Source organism: Canis lupus, chromosome 15, assembly GCF_003254725.2.
Source record: "Canis lupus dingo isolate Sandy chromosome 15, ASM325472v2, whole genome shotgun sequence".
NCBI classification, from domain to species: Eukaryota; Metazoa; Chordata; class Mammalia; order Carnivora; family Canidae; genus Canis; species Canis lupus.
The window spans coordinates 46,013,706-46,038,964 of NC_064257.1; the positions used below are offsets into that span (position 1 = coordinate 46,013,706).

At 35.7% G+C, this 25,259-nt stretch overlaps 1 protein-coding gene across 1 annotated transcript; it reads left to right on the forward strand.

Annotated features, from left to right (window-relative positions):
• Nucleotides 1-14: 14 nt before the first annotated feature.
• TMEM184C (transmembrane protein 184C) lies at nucleotides 15-24,401 on the forward strand. The gene is made up of 10 exons (XM_025439245.3): nucleotides 15-726; nucleotides 8,512-8,642; nucleotides 8,741-8,777; nucleotides 9,500-9,705; nucleotides 18,017-18,091; nucleotides 19,208-19,301; nucleotides 20,770-20,882; nucleotides 22,646-22,745; nucleotides 23,244-23,415; nucleotides 23,636-24,401. Exons 1-10 carry the CDS (start codon nucleotides 508-510, stop codon nucleotides 23,899-23,901), a joined length of 1,413 nt encoding a protein of 470 aa, XP_025295030.1. The 5' UTR covers nucleotides 15-507; the 3' UTR covers nucleotides 23,902-24,401.
• Nucleotides 24,402-25,259: the final 858 nt, after the last annotated feature.

Genomic DNA, 25,259 nt, shown 5'->3' on the forward strand with positions numbered 1-25,259 from the left:
TTGGGTTCCGCTGTGGGGGATGTCCCGTGGGAGCGAGTGAGGCTGTCCTGGGGCCGGCCGGTGTGAGTCCTCGCCTCCTTATCTGCCCGCCGACTCGGGCCAAGAGACGCCTGCAGGCGCGGGAGGGAGGAAGCTCGACCGCCCAAGAAAAGAGCAAGCGGGCGGGCAGCTGCGGGGCAGAACCAAACTGTATGCAGGGTCTTTAGAAGTCGGTCCCGGTCGGCGCCGCTGTCCTCGAGGCCATGGTGCAGGCGGAACTCTGGGCGATCCCCAGGTGAGGGCAGCGGCTCCGCCCGGGGATTCCACCGCCCAGGAGCGGGTAGATGAGGGGCGGGGAAGAAAGAATGCTGCCCGCGCTGCTCCCTGGTAGCACCCTGAGCGGCCGCGGTTGCGGCGGCGGCAGCAGCAGCAGCAGCAGCAGCAGCCTCAGCAGAAAGCACAGCGCGGGCCGAGGAGGCGGCTCGAGCTGCTGGTAGAGTCGCCCAAGAACAGCTGTTTCTCTGTAGTATGCGAGTTGACAAAACAGCCAAAGAACGGGGATCCCCAGTACAGTCTCCTTCGAGCTCTTTTTCCTTGCTACTTCGAGCTGATTTATGCGGAAACATGCCTTGCACTTGTACGTGGAGGAACTGGAGGCAGTGGATTCGACCTTTAGCGGTGGTCATCTACCTGGTGTCCATAGTGGTTGCGGTTCCTCTGTGCGTGTGGGAATTACAGAAGCTGGAGGTAAGAGGGTCCTTCACCGTCGGCCTCTACCCTTTCTTCCACCGTCCTGCCCATCTAAGGTTGCCCATTTTTACCCCAGATGCCCCAGACTTGATATCCTGAAAATCATGTCATGTAAATGAGCCCAGTCTTAGTTCATAAACCCGTCTGGTTTCTTGTTCACGGTTTTTCAAAGCATGCTGCAGGTGGAAGGAGGACTAGGTCGAGAAAATAGAATATATTAAGATTGCTGCTTAGAAGAGCAGTCGTTTGCAAGTATTCATCAATTCCCAGAAAGTAGGTAATTTTATTCCTGGAATCTGACCTGTTCAGATTTGAACTTAAATAAACTACTTTGAAAACCATGTATTGAATTTTATTAGCATTTAACTAGCTTCCTGAATTGGACTCTAGTTGGTTTAACTCTGTTGTTTGTTTGTACTTAGAAATTAGCTCTTAACCCACAAAGATTTTGCAAAAAGTCACATGTATATTTTTTTGATGTCATATTCTTATTGTGACATCAGTAAAGTACTACAAGCTGGAAGATCCTAAGGTAAATACTCAACTAGAATGGGTACTTTATAAAACCTGTGTAATGAATTTTAAATTCTAAGTTAATAAAAACCAAAAAGTACTTTTATTTTGCAACACCTATTTTATAAGAGCTGTGGCAAGACTTTGGATCTTTTAGGCTCTTTATTATGGAAATGATTTTTACATAATTAATGCATTTTAATATACATTTGTTTTCTGTATGTTCACTAAATTGTATTTTGTTGACTTGCCCATATTGGCATAGCCTATGTAGTTATTTTTAATGTTAATGTAATATTCCACTACATTAAATATTCCCCATTTGTCACATATTTAGGTTATTTTCATAAGTTGTCTACCAGAATTCAAGTATAGACATTTTTTAAAATTTATTTATTATTCATGAGAGACACAGAGAGAGAGGGAGGCACAGACACAGGCAGAGGGAGAAGCAGGCTCCACGCAGGGAGCCTGACACAGGACTCGATCCCAGGTCTCCAGGATCACATCCTGGGCTGAAGGCGGCTCTAAACCACTGAGCCACCGGGGCTGCCCCAAGTATAGACATCTTAATACAAATAGATATCTCTTACTTGGAAATATTTTTGGGAGGTGTGGTATAGGAACTCCTTTTAGGCTAATATGTATAATATCAACTTAGTTTAAGGTTTATCTTAGTTGTTAGTTAACTATAGTTTTTAGTGCCGGCTTTTAAGGAAAATTTTAATCTGCAGTCTCTCCTGCAAAAACCCTGAACCAAATTCTCTTCATGTCTTGTCTTAGGACTTCTCAGTTCACCAGCCAAAGTGTCTAAATAAAACATAAGTCACATTACATGTGGCCTCTTTAAGTTTTGTCACTGAGAGTCCCAGATTAAAAGCCAGTATCCCTAACTGTGGCTATTATGGCCCAACATAATCTGACACCACCCCCTACTTCTTACCATCTGATTTTCCTCAATTCTGGGCTTCTACCACAGTGACTTTGCTCAAACATGTAGGGTGCATACATGTTTGAGGGCCTTTGCATTAAATGTTCCCCCTTTATGGTATGTTCTTACCCCAGATGGTATTCTTATTCCTTTATAATCCTTCAGGTCTTTACTCAAATGTCACCCAGCTACCCCGTTTAAAAATTGCAAGCTTTCCTTCATCCCAGGATAAATTAGGCTTGTGTTCTGTATGGTGAGAAATAAAAACCTGGCACCCTCCTGCATGGAACTTAGAAATATAACTAAAAAAAACAAAATCAATAAAATAAAATTGTACAAAATGCTATGTAAGAAACTAAAAAAAGATCCAAGAAAGGAACAAGCAAGCATCTTCAAAGAACCACTAACTACCAGCTATGGAAAATTAAGTGGAAGTAAAGGGAAGTTAGAAAGCACATTATGGGGCAGCCCCGGTGGCGTAGCGGTTTAGCGCCGCCTGCAGCCCAGGGCATAATCTGGAGACCCTGGATCGAGTCCCACGTCAGGCTCTCTGCATGGAGCCTGCTCCTCCCTCTGCCTGTGTCTTTGCCTCTCTCTCTCTTTCTCTGCATCTCTATGAATAAATAAATAAATAAATAATCTTTAAAAAAAAAAAAAGGAAAGCACATTATGGTAGTTAAGAGATCATTGGTGCCTGAGTTACAATGACTTATGGCCCAAATCAGCAGAAATAGAGATGGAAAATTGAATTTTAAGTATCTTTGGCAGTGAAGAAACAAGACTTGACATGGACTGGGTTGGGGAAGAGAGTCAATAAGAATGAATCAAGGACAACTGTGAGGTTTTTATCTTGAACAACAGGGTAAATGGTGTTGCCAGTTACTGAGATGGAAAATAGGGATGGGTTTGAGGGAAACTGACTTCTACTTTGAACATTTAGTTTGAGGTATAGGAGAGACCATCAGATGGGCATGTCAAATACGCAGTTGTACATGCAAATCTAGAGCTCAGAAAGGTTTGAGCTGCAGATATTAATATGGAAGTTGTCAAAATGGACAGTGTTTCAAGTCCTAAGGATATGAGATTATAAAGGTGAAGAAGAAGAAAAAGGCTGAGGACCTGGCACCGATATTTAGGAATCAGGCAAAGGAACAGGAACTTAAAAAGAAGCATCAGCCAGTGAAGAAATGGAATGCCAAAGAGTGTTATCATGGAAGCCAGAACAGGGCAGTGTTTCAGAACTAAATAGTGAACAATGTCCAGTGCTACTGAGATGTTTGTTGGTTTTCATAAAATAGAGTCATTGGTGGTCCCAGTAATGGTTTCAGTGGAATTGTAAGGGCTAAAAACTAGAGGGAGTTGTTTGAAGAATATTCATTCTTCATGTGAGACAAAGAAGTGGTATCAGGATACAAAGATAAGTTTTTTGTTCATTTTTGGTTTTGTTTTGAGTATTTTGACTCTGAAAGGGACCTGAGAAATGAGTGGCATTATAGAAGGAAGAGTGTGGGATTAAGGAAGGGTTTGTTTTTTCTTGTTATGTTTTGTTTCTGAGGTTACATATAATAACTAGAACATGTCCCCAAGATTTTATTTATTCTTCTTAAAACCCCTAAAGCATAGGATTCTTTCTTATTCTGTAGACGTGAAAACTGAAACAGAGATAGTGGTTAACATGCCATTGTGCTAAGTGCTTTATATACAGTATATCCTTATTCTCTTCATCATTATTCACTAAATGAATTTATCTATGTAAAATACAGGGCCTGCCATGTAATGTAGTAGGTCCTCAATAAGCCCCAATTATCACTGTCATTTTTAAAATACCACTATTGCTTTGGAGCAGCCATTCTCTTTCTTGTGGAATAGCATTTTAGTTGGGATCACGTTCTCAAACACCTAAGGCAGGGTTACATACATCTCCTTGAGCACTACATGTTTAGAGACAGTTTTGCATGAAAAACATTTGTCTTTTTAAACACGAGAATCCCGGGCACCTGGGTGTCTCAGTGGTTGAGCATTGGCCTTCAGCTCAGGTCATGATCCCAGGATCGTGTTCGAGTTACCCATCAGGCTCCCCACAGGGAGCTTGCTTCTCCCTCTGCCTTTGTCTCTGCCTCTCTCCCTGTGTCTCTCATAAATAAATAAATAAAATCTTTAAGAAAAATAAACACTAGAATCCCAGTGCTTACACTATGAGAAGTCATTGGGAACCGAAATTATAGAAAACAAGAGGTTCATATAGTCCATCCCAGGGATGCCTATCTGCACCACTTAAACTATTTCTCTTACTTGGCTGAGCGTGTATAATGGAAGTCAAGTAAGTTAAATGGACAGATAATGTCACACTATTCTGCAGTCATTTTACCCTACTCTGCCTGTACTTATGGCCCAAGTAGCTACTCTTTATGTAAGTGCTCCTCCCTTTCCCTGAGGAGGACTGGACCCAGAGAGCGTTCTCTTATTGCACTTTTCTCTCTGCTCTGAAAGCATTTGGCTTAGGTTCACTTAATTCACTCCTGGATGTTTGTCCTTAATGGTTTTATATTTCCTCAACTTTTCAAGTTACCTTGGGGAAAAAAAAATCTATGCTACTTGTGTTCTTGTTTTATAAACCAAAACAACCCTCCTTATGACTGATAAGTCTAATAATGTTAATAATATCCTCCTATCAGTGTCTCAAGTATGAATAATTTTAGAAATAAGTATGAATTAAAATAAAGGTAATAATTTCTACAGATATCTGACATTATATTAAATACGTATGCACACAAAATTTAAATTTTTTATGCATATAGCTTTTTTAGGTAGCTCAAAAATCAAAACAACTATAAAACCAATGATTCAAATTAATAGCATTAATGTGGACAGATGATGTGCTTCTGAAACTACCACTTGCAATGTAAAAATGGTACTGACTCTGTGATGCAAGATTTTTTTTAATTTGGCATCACTCTACGAAATGACTCAGTTCTTTAGTCACTTGTTTTATGATCATTTGAAAAGAACTTTCTTTTTTATAGCACACTGAGGATGCTTGGCTTTCATTAGTCACAACCACATCATTTTTCTCTTAAGTCTACCAGCAAGTTGGTACTAGGGCAATTATAAAAACAAATGTGGGCATTAAAATTACTTGACGATACTGTTCTAATTATCACCTTATAACAGGGAAGATCTAGAATATGCTATTATTATTATTTTAGGTCATCATTAAAATGAACACAGGTCTTCTGTGACTTACAATGGGGTTATATTCTGATAACCCTATTGTAAGTGGAAAATATTGTCCATAAAATATTGTCCATATTTTAACATGCTCAGAACATTTACATTAGCTTACAGTTGGACAAAATCATCTAACACAGCCTATTTTATAAGAAAGTGTTGAGTATCTCATGGAATTCATTGGATACTGTACTAAAAGTGAAAAACAGAATGGCTGTATGGGTACAGAAGGTCCTCAAGTATGATGATTTGACTTATGATTTTTTTGACTTTACAATGGTGTGAAAGCAGTATACATTCAGTAGAGACCATACTTATAATTCTGAATTTTGATCTTTTCCTGGGTTAGCGCTGTGTAGTACAATGTTCTTCTCATGATGCTGGGCATGGGCAGCAAGCTGTAGTAGCATTCAGTCAGCCAGGTAATCCTGAGGATAAACAACTAATACATTTAAAGTCATTCTGAAAATAAATAAATAAATAAATAAATGAATGAATGAATAAATAAATAAATAAAGTCATTCTGTACCCATATAGCCGTTCTGTTTCAGTATTCATTAAATTAAAGGAGATACAAGATATTCAGCACTTTATTATAAAGTAGGCTCTGTGTTAGATGATTTTGCCCAACTTAGGCAAAACTGTAGGCCAACTGTAGAACACTCTTAAGTGTTCTGAGCATGTTTAAGGTAGGCTAGGCTAAGCTATGTTGTTTGGCAGATTAAGTGCATTAAATGCAGTTTCAACTTAGGGTACTTCAACCATGATGGGTTTATGGGTTTATGAGGATATAACCCCATCACAAGTAGAGGAAGTTTTAAGTGTATAGTTTGTTTACCTTAATGATCCCATGGCTGACTGGGAACTACAGCTCCCTGCCCAACATCAGAAGAATATCATCATATCACACAGTGAAAAACTTTGCATATCCTTTCATACCACTGTAAGGTCAAGAAATTGAAAGTTGAACCATGTTAAATCTGGGACCACCTGTACTCAATTTTAAATGAAACTGAGCCAAGCAGAAATCCTTGGAAAATAATTGCTCAGACATTCCCTTTAGAATCTTCACATCCATATACTTGGTTATCGCGTACTATTTTGATTAATCTCTAGCATTCAGCAAAACTTTTTGTATAGTTGACCATTGAACAGCATGGGTGTGAACTACTTTAGGTCCACATACACACAGATTTTTGTCTAGAAATAGAATAGTACTGTAAATATTTTCTCTTTCTTACAATTTTAAATAACATCTTTTCTCTAGCTTACCTTATTGTAAGAATACAGTATGTAATACATGTAACATACAAAATATGTTTTAAAAAACTATGTTATTGGTAAGGCTTCTGGTCAGCAGTAGGCTATTAGTTTTGGGGGAATCAAAAATTATATATATATACGGATTTTGGACTGTGCAGACGCGGGGTGCAAAATCCCATATTGTTCAGGGGCTAAATGTATTTGCTTTTCAAGTTTTCCATACTGTTTAATGTAGAAGTTCATTATTATAAAAATACATTTGTTCCCTATACTTTTGTTTTTTTATACTCGTGTTGAAAAAAATATATATCTTGTTCAAATAGTAAAACTAGAAGTTGTAGACCTGAGCTCTTTTAATTAACTTTTCAAACCCCAGAGATATCAAAATTAAATGCCTATACCTTTTTTCCTTTAAAAAGTTAGCATTAACTTGTACTCCTGCCTTGAAGAGTAAATTCACAAATTAATATAAAATTCATTCCCTAGGGCCCCACAGATAGAACAAAGGTTCAGAGGTTTCTTTTTGTTTTTGTTTTGCCAGAAAGTGAGTGAAATACTTCAACTTTGCCTTAAGATGAGATAGTTCAGGGATGCCTGGGTGGTTCAGTTGGTTAAGTGTCTGCCTTCAGCTCAGGTCATGATCCCAGGTCCTGGGATCCAGCCTCAGATCAGCCTCCCTGCTCAGCGTGGAGTCTGCTCCTCCGCCTCCTGCTGCCCCTCCTCCCATTCATGCTCTCTTGCTCTCTCAAGTAAATAAAATCGTTATTTAAAAAAAAAAAAAAAAAAGTTCAAAGTATATTTTTAGAAATTGAGCTTGTAAAGGGTAAAATGTTGACCAGATACTGACCTAAAAAAAGAAATTAGAGCTTCTTAAAATGTCCTGAGTTGATATTGTTGTATTTAAGAGGAGTAGCATGTATTAACACAGTTCGCTTGGACAGTAGTTGTGGCAGTACTTATCAAGTGGGAGGATTAAAAGATATAACATGTAAAAAACTTAGCAAACTATTAGGCAATACTCATTTACTAACATGTTGGGTAAATGATAAAATTCACAGAAAATGTAGGTAGGATTTTAACTTTCCAAACAAAAATGAAGGAGTAGACCATAAAAGATTTTTAGGGGCACTTGGGTGGCTCACTCGGTTAACTGTCTGACTCTTGGTTTCAACTCAGGTCATAATCTCAGGTCATGAGATGAAGCTCCATGCTGGGCTCTGCATTGAACATGGAGCCTGCTTGAGATTCTGTCTCTCCCTTTCCCTTTGACCCTCCTCTCTCTCTCTCAAAATAAAAATAAAAAAAGATTTTTAGACTAGACTTGCTGAAAATTTAAAAACTTCTATACATCCCCAAACATAATAATCAAGTACAAAAGAAAACAAGCTGAAGGAGAAATGATATGATGTTAATATTCTTTTTTTTTTTTTTTTTTAAGATTCTATTTTATTCATGAGAGACACAGAGAGAGAGGCAGAGACACAGGCAGAGACAGAAGCAGGCTCCATGCAGGAAGCCAAGCCCTACGTGGAACTCCATCCCAGGTCTCCGGGATCATGCCCTGGACTGAAGGTGGCGCTAAACCGCTGAGCCACCCACCCGGGCTGCCCCAATGTTAATATTCTTAATGTATATAGTGCTGTTACAAAAGGCCTCACAAGGAAAAATGCTCCCTCTCCCTCTGCAAAAGTACAAGTAGGCTGATTTTTGAAAAAGAAAAAATAAAGCCACTAGTCATTTGGAAATTGTTGGGCCTCGTTAATAATCAAATAAATATAAATTTAAGATATAAAAATATTTTATTTAGCTCTTTTTAGATTTATTTTAATATATTCTCTTTTTTTAAGGTTGGAATACACACCAAGGCTTGGTTTATTGCTGGAATCTTTTTGCTGTTGACTATACCTATATCTCTCTGGGTGATATTACAACATTTAGTACATTATACACAACCAGAACTACAGAAACCAATAATAAGGTAAATCTTAATATATTTTAATTCTTCCAGTGTTATGTTCACTTATTTTATAAATATGATTTAAAATGTTTTTAATTTATGCTTTGCTTTCTAAATAGGATTCTTTGGATGGTACCCATATACAGTTTAGATAGTGTAAGTATGTTTCATTTTATCTCATTAACTAAGAACTTGCTTGGTGATACAACTATATTTACAGAGTGCTTAAAGTAATGAAAGTTTATTATTTGGCAATAAGGAGTCAGATTAATACAAAAAGTGAAAAGATTCACTTGTTTTTAATGTTAATAAAAAAGACAACGTATGACAATAGAAAAGACAGGTGTTTTAAATTTTAAAAAACCTATAGCTATTTTCTTTGCTTAATCTTTTAAAATTTCTGATTACTAGTTCTTAGTTCTTTAAAGAATGTAATATTTAAAATTACATTATCATCCTTTTTATTTATTAAATATTTGGGGGGAATAAAGCCTTCCCCGGTGGATTCTAACATGCACTTATCACAAATGGCTGCTTTAATTTGATTAAATATAATGGAAATGTCTTTAATTGCATTTCCTATGATCCTCTCAAGAAAAATTCCAGATTATATTTAAAAACACAATAACAAAATAATTTAGCTTCTTTCTTCATATTCAGTATTTACCCCTAACACAAATTTTTGTTTATCAGTGTGCAAATCATTTATTGATTTTAAAAATTCATTTCACAGATTGTCTGGTAGCTCTCATAAATTTTAGAAAGTTTGATATAAATGTGACATCTCGTTTAAAAATTAGCATTGTGATTTCCATGATTTGGAATGGCAATTCATTTTATCTTAGCTGCAACTATTTTTAACATCTGTTTTTTCATAGTGGATAGCTTTGAAATATCCCAGCATTGCAATATATGTGGATACCTGCAGAGAATGTTATGAAGCTTATGTCATTTACAACTTCATGGGATTCCTTACCAATTATCTAACTAACCGGTATCCAAATCTGGTATTAATCCTTGAAGCCAAAGATCAGCAGAAACATTTCCCTCCTTTGTGTTGCTGTCCACCATGGACTATGGGAGAGTAAGTATGTTTGGTTTTAATCTTATGTACTTCAACAGAATTTTTAAGCATTAGTTCTCTGCAAAGTAGTGTATTAAGTACTATGAGCAGGACAAAGTTTAAGAAGAGTTCCTACCCTCAAATAGTTCCTAGTCAAGTTTGAAGAGTAAGAAAACACATTTTTATAATCCACACATACAGATTACTCTCTTAGACATTATTCATCCTAAATAGAAAACAAACATTGCAAGAAAAAAAACTTTAGAAATCATTTAATCAACATACTTTTACTATTTAGACCCAGGATCTACAGAGATTAACTTACTCAAGATTATATAGCTAGTTAATGACAAAATCAGGTGTAAGGCCCAGGAGAAGACAGTCTAGGTGGAGAAGTAGCATATGATATAAAGTAGGAGAAACAAACAGTGTTTATTCTATATATAATGGGTTGTTGGCCTTATTATACATCCATAGAGGACAGTAAAGGAAAATAAAGCCTGAAAAGTTCAGTTGAAGCTAAGATTGCATTTTTTTAAAAAGATTTTTATTAGAGAGCAGAGCATGTGTGAACATGAACAGGAGGGAGGGGTAGAGGGAGAAGGAGAAGCAGGGAGAGCAGGGAGCCTGATGCAGGGCTCTATCCCAGGACCCTGGGATCATGACCTGAGCCAAAGACAGACACTAAGCTGCATTTTTTTATATGAATGAACCACTGGATATTTTTCAGCAAGGAAACATTTGAAGATACCTTTTTAGAAAGATTAATTTTGTAATACTATACAGAAAGCATTAGAGCAAGAATCCAGAGATGGGGAGATAAATTAGGTTATTATACTAGTCCATTTGTGAAATAAGCTGAAAAGGAGGGATTAAATTGGGACAGAAAGGAAAGAGACTGCAACTGAAGAACTGGTAGGACTTAATCACTGATAACGGGAAATAAGATGAAAGTTGCAAGTCAAGGTAACTGGAATGGTTTAATCAGTGTAGATCTATAACCTAGGGATACCTATATTGCCTGCCATGCAATATGGAAACATTTGTAGAACATTGGGACTAATTATGTCTCGAGTTTACACACTTGGCAATGACAAGGAACTACATAGCTATTTTAAATAAGCTCTTAATGTGTTTATTAACACACTTGATAGGTATTGAGCACCTAGTGTGTGCCAGTATATGGATATATCCTAGTGCATGTAACAGAATTCCAGAAACCTACATTTTGGTTCGGAGATTTAGAATTAAATGAACACACAAATGTAGAGTTACTTGGATCAGGAAATGCTATGAGGGAAAAGGAACAGGAAGCTATGAAAGAGGATAGTAAGGAAAACTATTTTAAGTTGGAGGTGGTGGAGAGATACTGTGCTCAGCAATGAGTAAATACAACATGGATAGAGATTTGTAGCTAATGAGCAGACTGCGGTGGTCACGGAATGAAAAATTACTCAGAAGAGAGATATCAAGTGTAGGGAGATTCTCTAAACTGGCATAATAGAATTCTTGCTAAGGGCAGGCCAGGCACCTTCACATCAAGAGTGGGGGATGAGAAGCTTATCAAATATCAGGGGTAGGAGGATGACTTTGCAGTATTCCTTTCTCAGTCTGACTTAGGCCAAGGACAAGGCCTAAGAATGATGCCTAGTTGAAAAGACAGCTCAGAGGAGTCCTGTTTAAAGTTTGGTCAGGGGGAGAGAGTTGTCAAATGAGAAGCCATTATAGAATGTTGAATAGAGGACCAGTGCCCAATTTCATTTTCAGATATTACTGTGCTTTTTGTAGACTGAATTGCAAATGGGCAAGGATAGAAGAGATTGCAGTGGTCCAGTAAATATGATGATGATGATGATGATGATGGCTTGGCATTGATCAGGATTCTTCTCCTAAAATTACAGAACCTAAAATGAGCCTCTAGTCCTATCTTCAGAATGGCTCATCACAATGAGCTAGTGGTCCACTAAAACCCCAAACCTTTTTCAAACAATACCACTGATAAAATCCTCATATTCTATGCTTGTGCAATTTTTTTGTTCATAACTACACAATTACATTTATTCTTGTTAAATCTCTTTGTGTTGGTTTTATTTTTTCCTGGGACTTGAATTCTGACAGCTGCTGCCTAAATAATGTCAACAGTGCATCCATAGCTATAGAGATATTGTTACCGAAGTCATGCAGTTTGGAACTGTGATTTTAGTAATAATAAAATGTCTCCTGTGTATTAATACATTGTAGATTACCAGTCTCTCTAGTAGGTAACTGGTGTTTACAAATCTGATAATTAATCAGGCTTCTGCTGTTTAGGATAATCCAGTACAGTGCTTTGGTTATAAAATGTAAATACCATGGCAAGTTTGTAGCTGTTAATTGATAAAAACTGGTTTTTATCCTTTGATTGCTGTAACATAAACAGTTTTCTTTTAATGAACCTTAAATTTTTGTATGTTGACGAGAGGAAGGGAAACTCTTTACCTACTGATTTAGTACACCGGTGAAACAATGGTTTCCATGAAATGGTACTCATCCGTTTTACATATTCCTTCCCTTCCTCTTGTTTCTAAATTTCAGGTTACCACCTACCAAGTTGAATTTGACAGTTTGAAAAAAATTGTTCTAGGGTCTATACCTTTATGTAGTAGCATGTAGTAGCATCTTTAGGTTTTGTTCAGCTTTTTTAGTGGTAAATTGTTTTCTGAAGTGGCAATACCATATTTCTCTCCTACCAACAGTATAAAACACTTCTAATTGCAGGGGATCCCTGGGTAGCTCAGTGGTTTGGCGCCTGCCTTTGGCCCAGGGCGCAATCCCGGAGTCCCAGGATCGAGTCCTGCGTCGGGCTGCCGGCATGGAGCCTGCTTCTCCCTCTGCCTGTGTCTCTGCCTCTCTCTCTCTCCCCGTCTCTATCATGAATAAATAAATAAAATCTTTATAAAAAAAAAAAAACACTTCTAATTGAACCACATCCTCACTTACATTTGGAATTACCCAGACTTCTTTATATTTGCCTGTCAAGAGGGTGTAAAGTGGTGTTTCACTGTGGTCTTAATTTGGATTTCCCTGATTAATAGTGAGGTTGAGTAACTGTATATGTTTATTAACTATTTGTGTTTACTTTACCTAGAAATGCTTGTTTCTGTTTATTTTTTAATGGGTTGTCTGTCCTAGCTTTATCAGGAATCTTTATATATTTAGGTACTAATTCTTTATTTAGTGTGTATTGAAAGTATCTTTTTCAGGTTTTGGCATGCTTTGCCAGCTTTATTTAATATTTCCATTATTTTGAAAATGGAAGTTTTGAGTTTTAATTTTAAATATAGTTGAATTTATCTTATTTTAGTCAGTACTTACTGTGTCTTGTTCAAAAATTATTCCAGTTAGAGGATTATAGAAACATTGTCTTGTGCTTTTCTTCTGAACATTTCAAAAATTTTCCCATTAAGACTTATAAACACTTGATGTTTTGTGTATTTATTGTGTGAGGTAGGAAAGCAGTTTCATTTTATTCCATTAATTGTCCTCACTGATATTGCCATCTCTGTCATATCTCAAGTTTCAACACATATGGTCTCTTTGTGGCTTTTTGTTTTGGGTTTTTGTTTTGTTTTGTTTTATTGGTTAACTTTTCTATTCCTGGACCAATTCCATACATTAACCACTACAAGTTATTAATAAGCCTTAAAATGAGGGGCATGTACCCTGACCTTATTCTCTTAGCTATTTTTGGGTCTTGGCTCTTACATATAAACTTTAGAAACAGTTTGTCAAGTTGCTTGAAAACCTGTTGGTGTTTTTTCACTGTAATTGAATTCAATCTTTAGTTTATTGACATCTTTATGATTTTTTGAGTCTTACCCATGAATGTGATCTGGCTTTCTACTCACTTAGCTCTTCATTTACCTTTCAGTAAAGTACATTTTTCTTACACTTTGTACATCTTTTTGACTTTGTAAATGTGTTTTATTGCTATTATAAGTGGCATCTATCTTAAAAATCATTTTAATTGCTTCCAGTATGTAGAAAGGCCATTGGTTTTGGCATATTGATCCCATATCCAAAAATCCTGTTACATTTTCTTAGTCTGTAGATCTTTTAAGTTGTTGGTGAAGATAGTCCTCTTTAAGTAAAGGACTACTTTGCTCTCCAGTCTATACGATATATTTCTCTTTCTTCTCACTGTGCTGGTTAGTATCTCTAGATATTCTTCCATTATTCTTGATTTTAAAGGGAATTCTTATAAAATTAATTGAATTTTGTATCTAAAGATGTTTTGTAGGCATCCTTTGTCAGGTTAAATGAGCTCTCTCTTACTCCTAGCTTGTTTGAATTTTTAAGAATCATGAATAAATGATTAAATTTCTTCAAATGCTTTTTCTGTATCTCTTGAGATGGTTGAGTTTTGCCTTTAACCTGTTAATTAGTGAATTAAATTAATAGCTTTTCTAATGTTAAAGCCCTCTTGCATTTTGAGGATAAATTCAAAATGATTAAGATATATTATCTGCTTTTCTACATCACAGGTTTTGGTTTGCTAATATTTTGTTTAGAATTTTTACATCTATGTTCTTGAGTTAGATTAGACTATAATTTTCCTTTTTTATATCATTCTTGTCTGATTTTCATATCCAGGTTATACTGCCTGAATAGGCATTATTGCTTTTTATAATATGTATCACAGGAAGAGACTGTAGCTTGAAAGATTAGACCTAGACTTTGTGGGAGGACAGGTATAGAACTAGTTAGGTTTCCTGTTGTTTCCAAAATCTTTTTTTAAATATATTTTTTAGGTATTAGAATAAAGTTTTAAAATGTTTAGGCAGGGGCACCTGGATGGCTCAAGTCATTTAAGCATCCTACTCTTGATTTCAGCTCAGGTCATGATCTCAGGGTCATGAGATGGATGGATCCATGAGATGGATCCCGAGTTGGATTCCACTCTCAGGAGGGAATTCTCTCTCCCTCTCCCTCTGGCCAACCCCCTTTTTCTCTTCCCCCACACATTCTCTCTCTCAAATAAATGTTTATGGGCATGCATTTCTATTTTCTCAGCTCTTTTTTTTTTTAAAGATTTTATTTATTTATTCATGAGAGAGAGAGAGGCAGAGACACAGGCAGAGGGAGAAGCAGGCTCCATGCAGGGAACCCAACGTCTCGATCCTGGGTCTCCAGGATCAGGCTCTGGGCCAAACAAAGGCGACGCTAAACCACTGAGCCACTCGGGCTGCCCTTCTCAGCTCTTTTGAATCTGTTATGAATCCTTTTCCATTTCTAGTGCTATTAGCATCTTTATTTTTCCCTTGAACAATCTTGCCAAAAGTTTGCCTATTCTTACTAGACTTTTCAAGGACTGTTTGTGCTTTGTTGATTCTGTCTGTAATATATTGGTTTTTCTCTATCATTGATTTCTGCTGTTTTTACTTCCTTTCTCTCATTTCTTTTGGTTTACTATCTTTTCCTAACATGTTAGAGTCTTATTAGCTCATTAATTTACACAACCTTTTTTTTTTTCTGAAGATTTTATTTTTAAGTAATCTTTACACCCAACATGGAGCTCAAACTTACAACCCCAAGATCACTTGAGTCACATGCTCTTCTCCAAGTGAGCTGCCTTCTTTTTACATCTACTGGGGTAGATTTTCATTTTATTTTCATTGCAGTCAGAGAATATACTCCCTCTGAGACAGTCTTTGGAATTGGTTAAGATTTGTTTCATGCCCTTTTTTAGCTGATCAGTTTTTATAAAGGTTTCCTGTGCACTACAAGACATTGTATATTCTGTATCAGTGAGTGTGCTCATTTAATATCCATGTGGCTATTTATGTTATTCAACTTTTCTGTATTTCTAATGATTTTGGCTAGTTGTACTGTCAGTTACTGAGAATCTGCCACTGATTATTTGTCACTTTCTTCCTGTACTTTTGTCAGTTTTTGTTTTATATATTTTGATGCTGCTTCTATTCCAAATAATCTTGTCTTAGGCGCCTGAGTGGCTCAGTCAGTTAAGTGTCCAACTCTCGATTTCAGCTGGGGTTATGATCTTAGGGTCATGAGATTAAGCCCTGAGTCAGGCTCTGCACTGGGCATGGAGTCTGCTTAAGATTCTCTCCCTCTTCCTCTGCCCCTCCTCTTGCCTTCCCCCATTTGTACACATGTTCTCTAATAAAAAAGTTATTTTTTTTTCTTAAAGTTATTTTGTCTGGTATTAACAGGTATCCCATCTTTCCTTTGTTTAGTATTTTCCTAGCATATCTTTCTCCACCTTTGACCTTCATCCTTTCCATTTCCTTATGTTTTAGATGTATCACTTTTTTTACTTTTAATGTTCTTTGCTTTCTAATCCAACAATCCATCCCTTAAATTAGGCAATTTATACTTAGTGATTATTTATATATTCATTTAAAATCTCACCATCTGTTTTCTTTTTGTCTCACTGTCTTCTATGCTTTTATCATTGATTCCATTTTTTAAGTAAGCCTTTGTTTTAGAATAATTTTAAATTTACAGAAAAGAAGTCTTTGGTAGATTTAACTGCAAGTACTAACAGTTTACTTGCTCTGCACTCCTTGCATCTCTGAAATGATCCTGTGAGATCATTTCCTTTCTAAAGTATGGCCCTTAAAAGTTCCCTTTAGTGTGAATATATCAGTGGCAAATTTTCTCAGATATACTTATCCAAAGGTATCTTTATTTTGCTCTCATTCTTGAAAGATAGTTAACTGGATATAATTCTGTGTTGACAGGAATTTTCTCCAAGTATTTGGAAGATTTTATTCTACCTAATTCTGGCTCTATTACTGTTAAGCCTCTCCTGTCAGTCTAATTGTTATTCCAGAATAGATGATCTAACTGCATTGAAGACCCTATCTTTGATGTTTTGCCTATTCACCATGAAGTATTTAGGTTGTTTTGTTTCAGTTTTAGTCCTGCTTAATCTACAGGGTGCCTCAATCTGTAGATTCATACCTTTCATCAGTTCTGAAAACTCTGTAGGCATAACCTCTTCTGATTTTGCCTTTCTTCCACTCTGTCTTCTGTAACTATGAACATATGTTTGACCGTCTGATTCTATTCAGTTCTTTGCAACTCTCTTTTCACATTTGTCTTATCGTCCAGTTCACTAATTCCCCATAGCTTTCAAGGGTATCTATGGACTATTTAATCCATTTGTAAAGAGTATGGGGCAGGAAGCACAGCAGGTATGGCCAAGGCATTCTCTCAAGAGGTCTTGCAACAATCCCAAGTGCACCCTTTAGGTCTTCATAGGGAGTACACTTAGCTATAAGTGGGAGTGAACCACCTCACCACAGAGAAAGCTCTCACCACATAAAACCCCAACAGTTTCTTTATTCAGTCCTATTAACATAACACTTCAAGACTTTTATGCCAGATTCTCAATCTTCTCAATCTAGATGTAATTTTTTAAATTTACATATTCATTTGAGAGAGAGCATATGCTTTCAAAAAGGAGAAGGAGAAAAGGATGAGGGAGCAAGAGAATCTTAAGCAGGATCCCCACTGAGCACAGAGCCCAACTTGGGGCTCTATCCCAGGGACCCAGAGATCATGACCTGAGCCAAAATCAAGAGTCAGCTGCTTAACCGACTAAGCCACTGATATGCCCTAGATGTATTTTTTAAATTAGGGGGCTCAAAATACGTAACATTGATAATCAGTTCTCCTGATAGTAGTGCTAAATAAAGCATCTGCCATCAGAGCAACTTGGTCTTTTAAGGAGGCTTCGACGTGGCTGTCATGTAGAGAGCCTTTCTTGTTTGGGGACTTTTTGTTTTGTTTTTGTTACTCCTTATGAATTTTCCCCTATCTTGAATAAGCCCAGCAATAAAATAAAAATTGTTTATCTTTGTTTTTTCATAATATCTAATCAGTGATACTCTCTGGAATGGTATTTACATTCTAAACTTGAAACTGAACCTTAAATGTAAATCACACTTTCTGAATATGCTTTCACATAGACATGCACACAGTTCATTTGTTACTGGGTCTTTCTTCCAGAAACACAAGGACACACTTATTCTTTCTGTGCTGCAGTATTCGGGAATTTGAGACTGAACACAGAAAGGGAGATCTTTCAGAAGATGTAATTGTTAAATAATTAAAGAAACCGCATTTAAACAGTGTTTGCTACCATCCACATTCTTCCTCAACTGCCATTTAGAATGACTAAATTAAAAGAATAAAATATAAACGTGCCATCATTTGTCAGAGTGACTTTAATTTGGGGCGGCATTGGAGAAAATCTAAAATCTGATCCTATTTAAATAAGTAATTGAAATGCTAAGTTGCTTTTTTTTTTTTTTTCCTTTGGCAGAGTATTGCTGTTTAGGTGCAAACTGGGTGTACTGCAGTATACAGTGGTCAGACCATTCACCACCATTGTTGCTTTGTAAGTACAAAGAATTTATATTATCACTTTTTAAAAATACTCATGCTCTTCAGTGAGAACTGAATAGACATATGAAGAGTATTAATTTACTTTATGATATATATCTAGTCTGTTATAAAAAACATGGTATATAAAACCCTACTACATTAAAATAAATAAGGTGACCATTTATAAGCAAACAGCACCACAGAATTCTTCTAAATATTCTCTACAGCATTCTGGAAAACATTTTAAAAATTATGTTTGCAAATAATAATGTAAACATAGCTTTACAAAAACATCTATTACATGAAGTTAAAGTGTGCTACCTTCATTTCATTATGTGGTTTTATTTTCTATACGGTTAATTTAGAATATGAGTATTATATTCTAAGGATAAGATCCTATTTTTCTTTTGTAAGAATTCAGTCAAGGTTTAGGAGATGAAGTAAAATGGCATACCATTAAGCTATCTGGTAAAACTATGCCCTAAAAATTTAAGAATATCAGATAAAGTGAGTAGATTGCACGTTTTATCTGCTAATAATATTGTGCGTGTTCAGGGGAAGAATAGGAAGAAAGGTGAAAGAAGCATTTAGTTCTTTATTCTACCTTTAAGCTAGCAGTTCTTTAGCAGCATTTACCCCTGAGTTAAAATTAGTTTATTTATGAAGGCATGCTTTATTTGTCTGCAGTTTAGCAACTGGAGAATCATATAAGTTAATTTTAGATCTGGGTGTTCATAATAAAATTTACCTCCCAAGACAGTTTAGGGGAAAAATTAGAGTTGTATTTATAGACTTGTACTATATGCCTATAGCAATCAAACTTTGAAAATTAGCATAATTTTTTTTAAACATAACTTTTTTTAATCTGGTAACTGCCCTTTCTAGTTAAATGTGTATGTGTCTTATTTTGGATTTAAGATGGAGGAATAAGCATATGGTAGCATTACTAGAAAAATGTTTTAATTTTAAACCACCTCTGTGACCAAAATTCTCAAGTGATTATCTATAGGGTCTTTTAAATAAACTGACTTCTAAATTTAAGTAGTGATGTCAATGCAATGTTTTAAATATTGTTTTAAAATATATTTTGATTTAGTTAATCATAAATCTCATTTTTACCATTTTTTAGAATTTGTGAACTACTTGGTATATATGATGAAGGGAACTTTAGTTTTTCAAATGCTTGGACTTACTTAGTTATAATAAACAACATGTCACAACTGGTAAGTAAATGTTAATTTTAATTGTATTTAATTAGTACCTATGACTAAATTTTCTCAGAAGTTTCTTTGGGAATAAAGTTTGGGGTTTTTTTAAGTTATTTTTTAATTTTGAAATTTGATTTCTAGTAAAGAACTTATTAAACTTTTCCATTTTTTAAAAAGATTTTTACCTATTTATTTGAGAAAGAGAGAGGGTGAGCACAAGCAGGTGGAGTGGCAGGCAGAGGGAGAGGGAGAAGCACACTCCTCACTGAGCAGAAAGCCCAACTCAGGGCTTGATCCCAGGACCCCAGGATCATGACCTGAGCCGAAGGCAGACTCTTAACTGACTGAGCCACCCAGGCACCCCTTAAATTTTAGCATGTCTTTGGATAAAATAGATAGATAAATACATAAAATATCTTTGTTAATTATTTGGTGACTTTTACAGTGACCTGTTGATCATGTTTGTTCATTTGGTCCTAGTAGTCATTGCATAGTTGTGTAGATTGTGTAGATGTCGTAAATAAAAGCACAGTCCTCTCCCAAAGAAAACATAACCTAGGCATACTCAGTAAGAGAAAATGTCTTTTAAAAAAATGTCTTGTTGGAAAAAAGAAAAAAAAATGTCTTATTGGTATATGGTAGTCCCAGTTTTGAGTAAAAATGGGAAAATAAAATTCTCATGTATTTGGAATAAAGGAAAATTGCAAATGCCAAGTTAAAAGAAATGATGTTCTAAAAATTGAAATGCTCTAAAAAAAAAACTGATCCTTTCAGCTTAGGAATATGCACTGTATTTAAAATCTTCAGTTTTAATACTTTCAACAAGGTAAGGTGCGGTAGCGTGTGTGGTATTAGATGTTTATAATAAAAATTATATGCCTTTGTATTCAAAGCTGTTCTATATGTTCATTTTCTTTGGAACCAGTAATTCCATTTCTGAAATGTATCAAGAAATGGTTGTATTTTTTATTTTAATATCTTTGTGTATACAGGCTGTTATTTGTAATATCAAAGGCTAGAAACCATACAAAGCCCAGTGATAAGGACTGGTTAAATGTACCAAAATTTTAGGCAGTTAATTTAAAATAATCCTATGGGGCCACCTGTGTGGCACAGCTGGTTAAGCATCTGACTTTTGGTTTCGGCTCAGGGGTCATGAGATCCTCAGTGGGATGTCTGCTTAAGATTCTCCCTTTCCCCCTGCCCCTCCCCCTGTGCACACGTGTGCTCTCTCAAATAAATAAAATCTTTAAAAAAAATCCTCATGAAACAGGAAAAAGTAACGCACTTTAAGTGGGGGAAAAGTCAAGCAACAAAATTTATATTTAGTTGATAACTGTTAAAAAGCACCTTATGTGCTTTGGAATGGACCTAGAAAAATTTGTCTGAAACATTACTCTATGCCAAGTCTCTGCTTTATAACTGTATTATTTATTACTGTATTTACTTATTCAAGAAGTTTAACTATTAATCTTATTTCTAGTTTGCCATGTATTGTCTACTCCTATTTTATAAAGTACTGAAGGAAGAACTGAGTCCAATCCAACCTGTTGGCAAATTTCTTTGTGTAAAACTGGTGGTTTTTGTTTCTTTTTGGTAAGTATTGCTTTCTCTTAAATATAAATTTTCTCATTTTCTACAGAGCAATAAAAACAGTAGATTAGGAAGGATTTTCAAAGAAGTCTTAATATAGAAGATAGCTTAAAATGTCTCTACTTAAAGTTCATCTTCTTAGCCCTTTTTGGTTTTTCATAATGAAATAATCAGATGGTCGCCATAACATATGTAAGAAGAAAATAATTTGAGACAACCTAACGGTCTCAACATTAGAGGAATCATTAAAATATATGATGGTCCTTTCATATAAGAGGATAGTCTGTAGTTTGGAAGATAAATATAATGTAGAATATTTAATGTGATGTAATGTTCATTTACTTGGTACAATATATTTTTTAAAGCAGAAGGCAAAACTTTACATGGTCCCAATTTAGTAAAAGGGTGGGTGATAGGGCACTAGAAAAAAATATATCACGGGACTCCTGGGTGGCTCAGAGGTTTAGCGCTGCCTTCGGCCCGGGGCTTGATCCTGGAGACCCAGGATCGGGTCCAGCGTGGGGCTCCCTGCATGGAGCCTGCTTCTCCCTCTGCCTGTGTCTCTGCCTCTCTCTCTCTCTCTCTCTCCTGTCTCTCATGAATAAATAAAATCTTTAAAATATATATGTATATATATACCATTTAACAGTATACAAATACAAAAAGGGGAAAAAGAATAATCCTTGAATTCTTACCACCCAAAAAGAATGATTAACATTGTGGTGCAGATAATGCAACGTATAAAATGCCACAGAAAGAGTTTCATACCATAAAAACTTGGTGGAACTCAATAGTGCATTCATTATGTTGTGGATATAGTTCTTTGTTAGTAAAGTGAGGATATAGTTTCCTTGTCATTTAAGGGTTTTTTTTTTGTTTTTACTAAGTATTCTGTTCAGTGGATCTAACTCTTTAACTACTCTATTGACATTTAGGTCATTCCTAATTTTTTCACCATTCCAAGCAATACGGAAATTAAATTCTTGTAAACAGAACTATGAACATTTGTCTCATTATTAGCTATTTCAGTTTAACCTAGGATCATATCCATAGATGTGGTTGAAATGTTCAGTATGACTCCATCTTGCAAATTCATTGCCTTCTGAGTTTGTCTCTAGTTCCAGCACTTCAAACAAGACTGGTTTCAAAATATTTTTAAAAATAATCTGAATAGGGAAACCAGGTGACTTGGCGATTGAGCATCTGCCTTGGGTTCAGGGCATGATCCCTGGATCTGGGGATCAAGTCCCACATCAGGCTCCCCATGAGGAGCCTGCTTCTCCCTCTGCCTGTGTCTCTGCCTCTTTCTCTGTCTCTCTCATGAATAAATAAAATCTTTTTTAAAAATCTGAATAGTTACATGTATAAATAACATTTAAGTGTCCTTTATTTTAAATACTTATCACTCAAGGTTGTAGGCATTGTCTATGTATAGGAAGAATTTAAAATTTAATTACTTGTGTATATACTTCCAAAACAAAGACAAATAAACCAAGTATTGAAATTCCATGTGCTTACAAGTATGCATAATCAAAATTCCTATGATGAAACTGTATACTAGAAGAATAAATTTGTAAAGCATATATATATTTAATATAAATATAAAATGTCTTCAGGAACATGTTATGAAGACAGGGTGGTGGTGGTGGTGGTGGTGTTCCACAAGTTGTGCTGGGATTTTAACTTTTTTAAATGGCATACTGTTAAAACAACTGCTCATTTTATGCTTGATATAGATATGGCGTTTACCTTTTCCTAACATATAGGCAAGCAGTAGTTATTGCTTTGTTGGTAAAAGTTGGCGTTATTTCTGAAAAGCATACATGGGAATGGCAAACTGTAGAAGCTGTGGCTACAGGACTCCAGGTTAGTGCTATCCATGAATTTAATAAAACTTTACTGTTTTGCCCATTTTTACATACTGTCTCCTAAACCTGACAACATGAGGCTGTGGGGGTATTACCCTTACTTTACAGATGAAGCAATGGAGGAACCCTAGAGAGACTAGCATCATCACTAATTTGTGGTAGAGCCAGGAATAGAACCTAGATTTTGTTTTTCCTAGTCAATTTCTCTGCATTTTTCCTTAGTCCTTGGGCAGTGGATTGAGGATGCATTGTACTTTGCTAAAACATACTTGGTTGAGGGTAGCATAAGATAGATTTAAATTTTTGCCATTTTGTCCTTTTAAGAAGTCAAAAATAGCTTGGAAAAATGAAAAAATGAGTGCAATCTTCTGGGGGGAATACAGCTGATTTCAGTATTTCAGTTGATATGGAAATACTTTTTGAAAAGAGAAAGCGCTTTCCTTTATCTACAAAACTAGATTTAAGCTAAAAGATGGCTGCTATTTTTTTTTCGTAGGACTTTATCATCTGTATTGAGATGTTCCTTGCTGCTATTGCTCATCACTACACTTTCTCATATAAACCATATGTCCAAGAAGCAGAAGAGGGTTCATGCTTTGATTCCTTTCTTGCCATGTGGGATGTTTCAGATATTAGGGATGATATTTCTGAACAAGTAAGGCATGTTGGTAAGTACCAGCCATTCCATTCATCCAAATAGATTATTGTACTTTTCCTACTAGGGCAATTTAGTAGCTATTTGAGAGATGAAAAAGCTTTGTTTAAAGCAGTACCAGTAAGGCTCTTCAAATCAGGAGACAGGAGGGGAACTTATTTTAGCATGGTAAGTTTATAGTGGTAAAAATAACTTTTGGCTAACCTGGAAACCTTTCTATTACTTTTGAAAAGGAAGGACAGTCATGGGACATCCTAGGAAAAAGTTTTTTCCTGAAGATCAAGATCAAAATGAACATACAAGCTTGTTATCCTCATCATCACAAGATGCAGTTTCTGTTGCCTCTTCTGTACCACCTTCACCCATGGGTCACTACCAAGGGTTTGGACACACTGTGACTCCCCAGACTACACCTACTACAGCTAATATAGCTGATGAAATATGTAATGACACTACAGAAGAGAAAAAAGAACTTATAGACAAATCTGTGGCCTCCTGAACAGTGTGCAAAAGCAAACTGCTCCTCCTACCATGTTATTTCATTACCTGGTATCCCATTGCTCAGGATTTTGTGCTTGGGACAAACCATAAATGATGGAAAATTTCAACACAGAAGGTGAAAGCCAGGTACAACTACTGGATTTATATAACTGGGTTTTGTAAATCACAAATAATCAGTCTAAATATCCTAGACTTAGACTTGATTTCTTAACATTAGAGTATCACATACTCAAATGGTAGAAAATGACTCTACTAAATTGTTCCTGACGTTACATTGCTTTATCAAGAGGATGGACATTAAAAAAAAAAAAAAAAAAAAAAAAAAAAATCCATGCTTCCTACCACTGATGCATGAATATAATGCTCTGGATTTAGCAGAAAGTGTAATTTGGAAATATGAATTAGTGGAACTTAATCATGTGCCATATATGCCTACCTAACAATTATTTCTCTATTTCTCAACTGGATGTCTTTCAATAAATAAGAATTTATCATTTATTTTCTGCAATTTTTTGTTTCTCATTCTTTAAACATAAACTCTTAATGTTTTTTATGAAAAATTCTTGATTAAAAACACAGCAAAAAAGAAGTCCAAAAAGATTAAAAGTTAAAAATTACATACCTACCATGAAAGATACCTATCTTATATTCCTTTTAGGAGAATTAGCTAGGACCTAATATTAATCTGAAAACAACTCTCTAAAGATCCTATTTGCAATACTGCTAATAGATTAAGAGATTATCCATGACTTTCAGATGAAAAGAATAAACTGGATAGAAGACTGGGAGAATAAGAAACTTGTGATGAGGGGCGCCTGGGTAGCTCAGTGGTTATGTCTGCATTTGGTTCAGGTCATGTTCCGGGGGTCCTAGGATTGAGTCCCACATCAGGCTCCCTACAGGAAGCCTGCTTCTCTCTCTACCTGTGTCTCTGCCTCTTTCTCTGTGTCTTTCATGAATGAATAAATAAAATTAAAAAAAAAAAAAAAAAAAACGTGATGAAAATGGAGTCTACTTTTCTTCAGTGATAATGAATGTCAGCAAACATAAAGGTAGGCTGAGTAGTCTTAATTATTCACTAAACCACAGTCAAAAGATGTGTAGGTGCTATGTGGGAAAAATTTATTACTTAAGATGGAGTTTCTCTAATTGCTAATCACAACCCACTGGGTTATATTTAACATATATTAAAAATCTAAAAAGTAAAAAAATTAGAAAGTGCCAGAGTAGTATGCTACAAATAGCAAAAATAAGTATTTTCTCAAAATTTTTGCTTCATATTTTTATGCACATACACATTCACATTTATATACTGGTTCACAATATTAGATGCAAAGTCTTTATTTCTGTCCACTA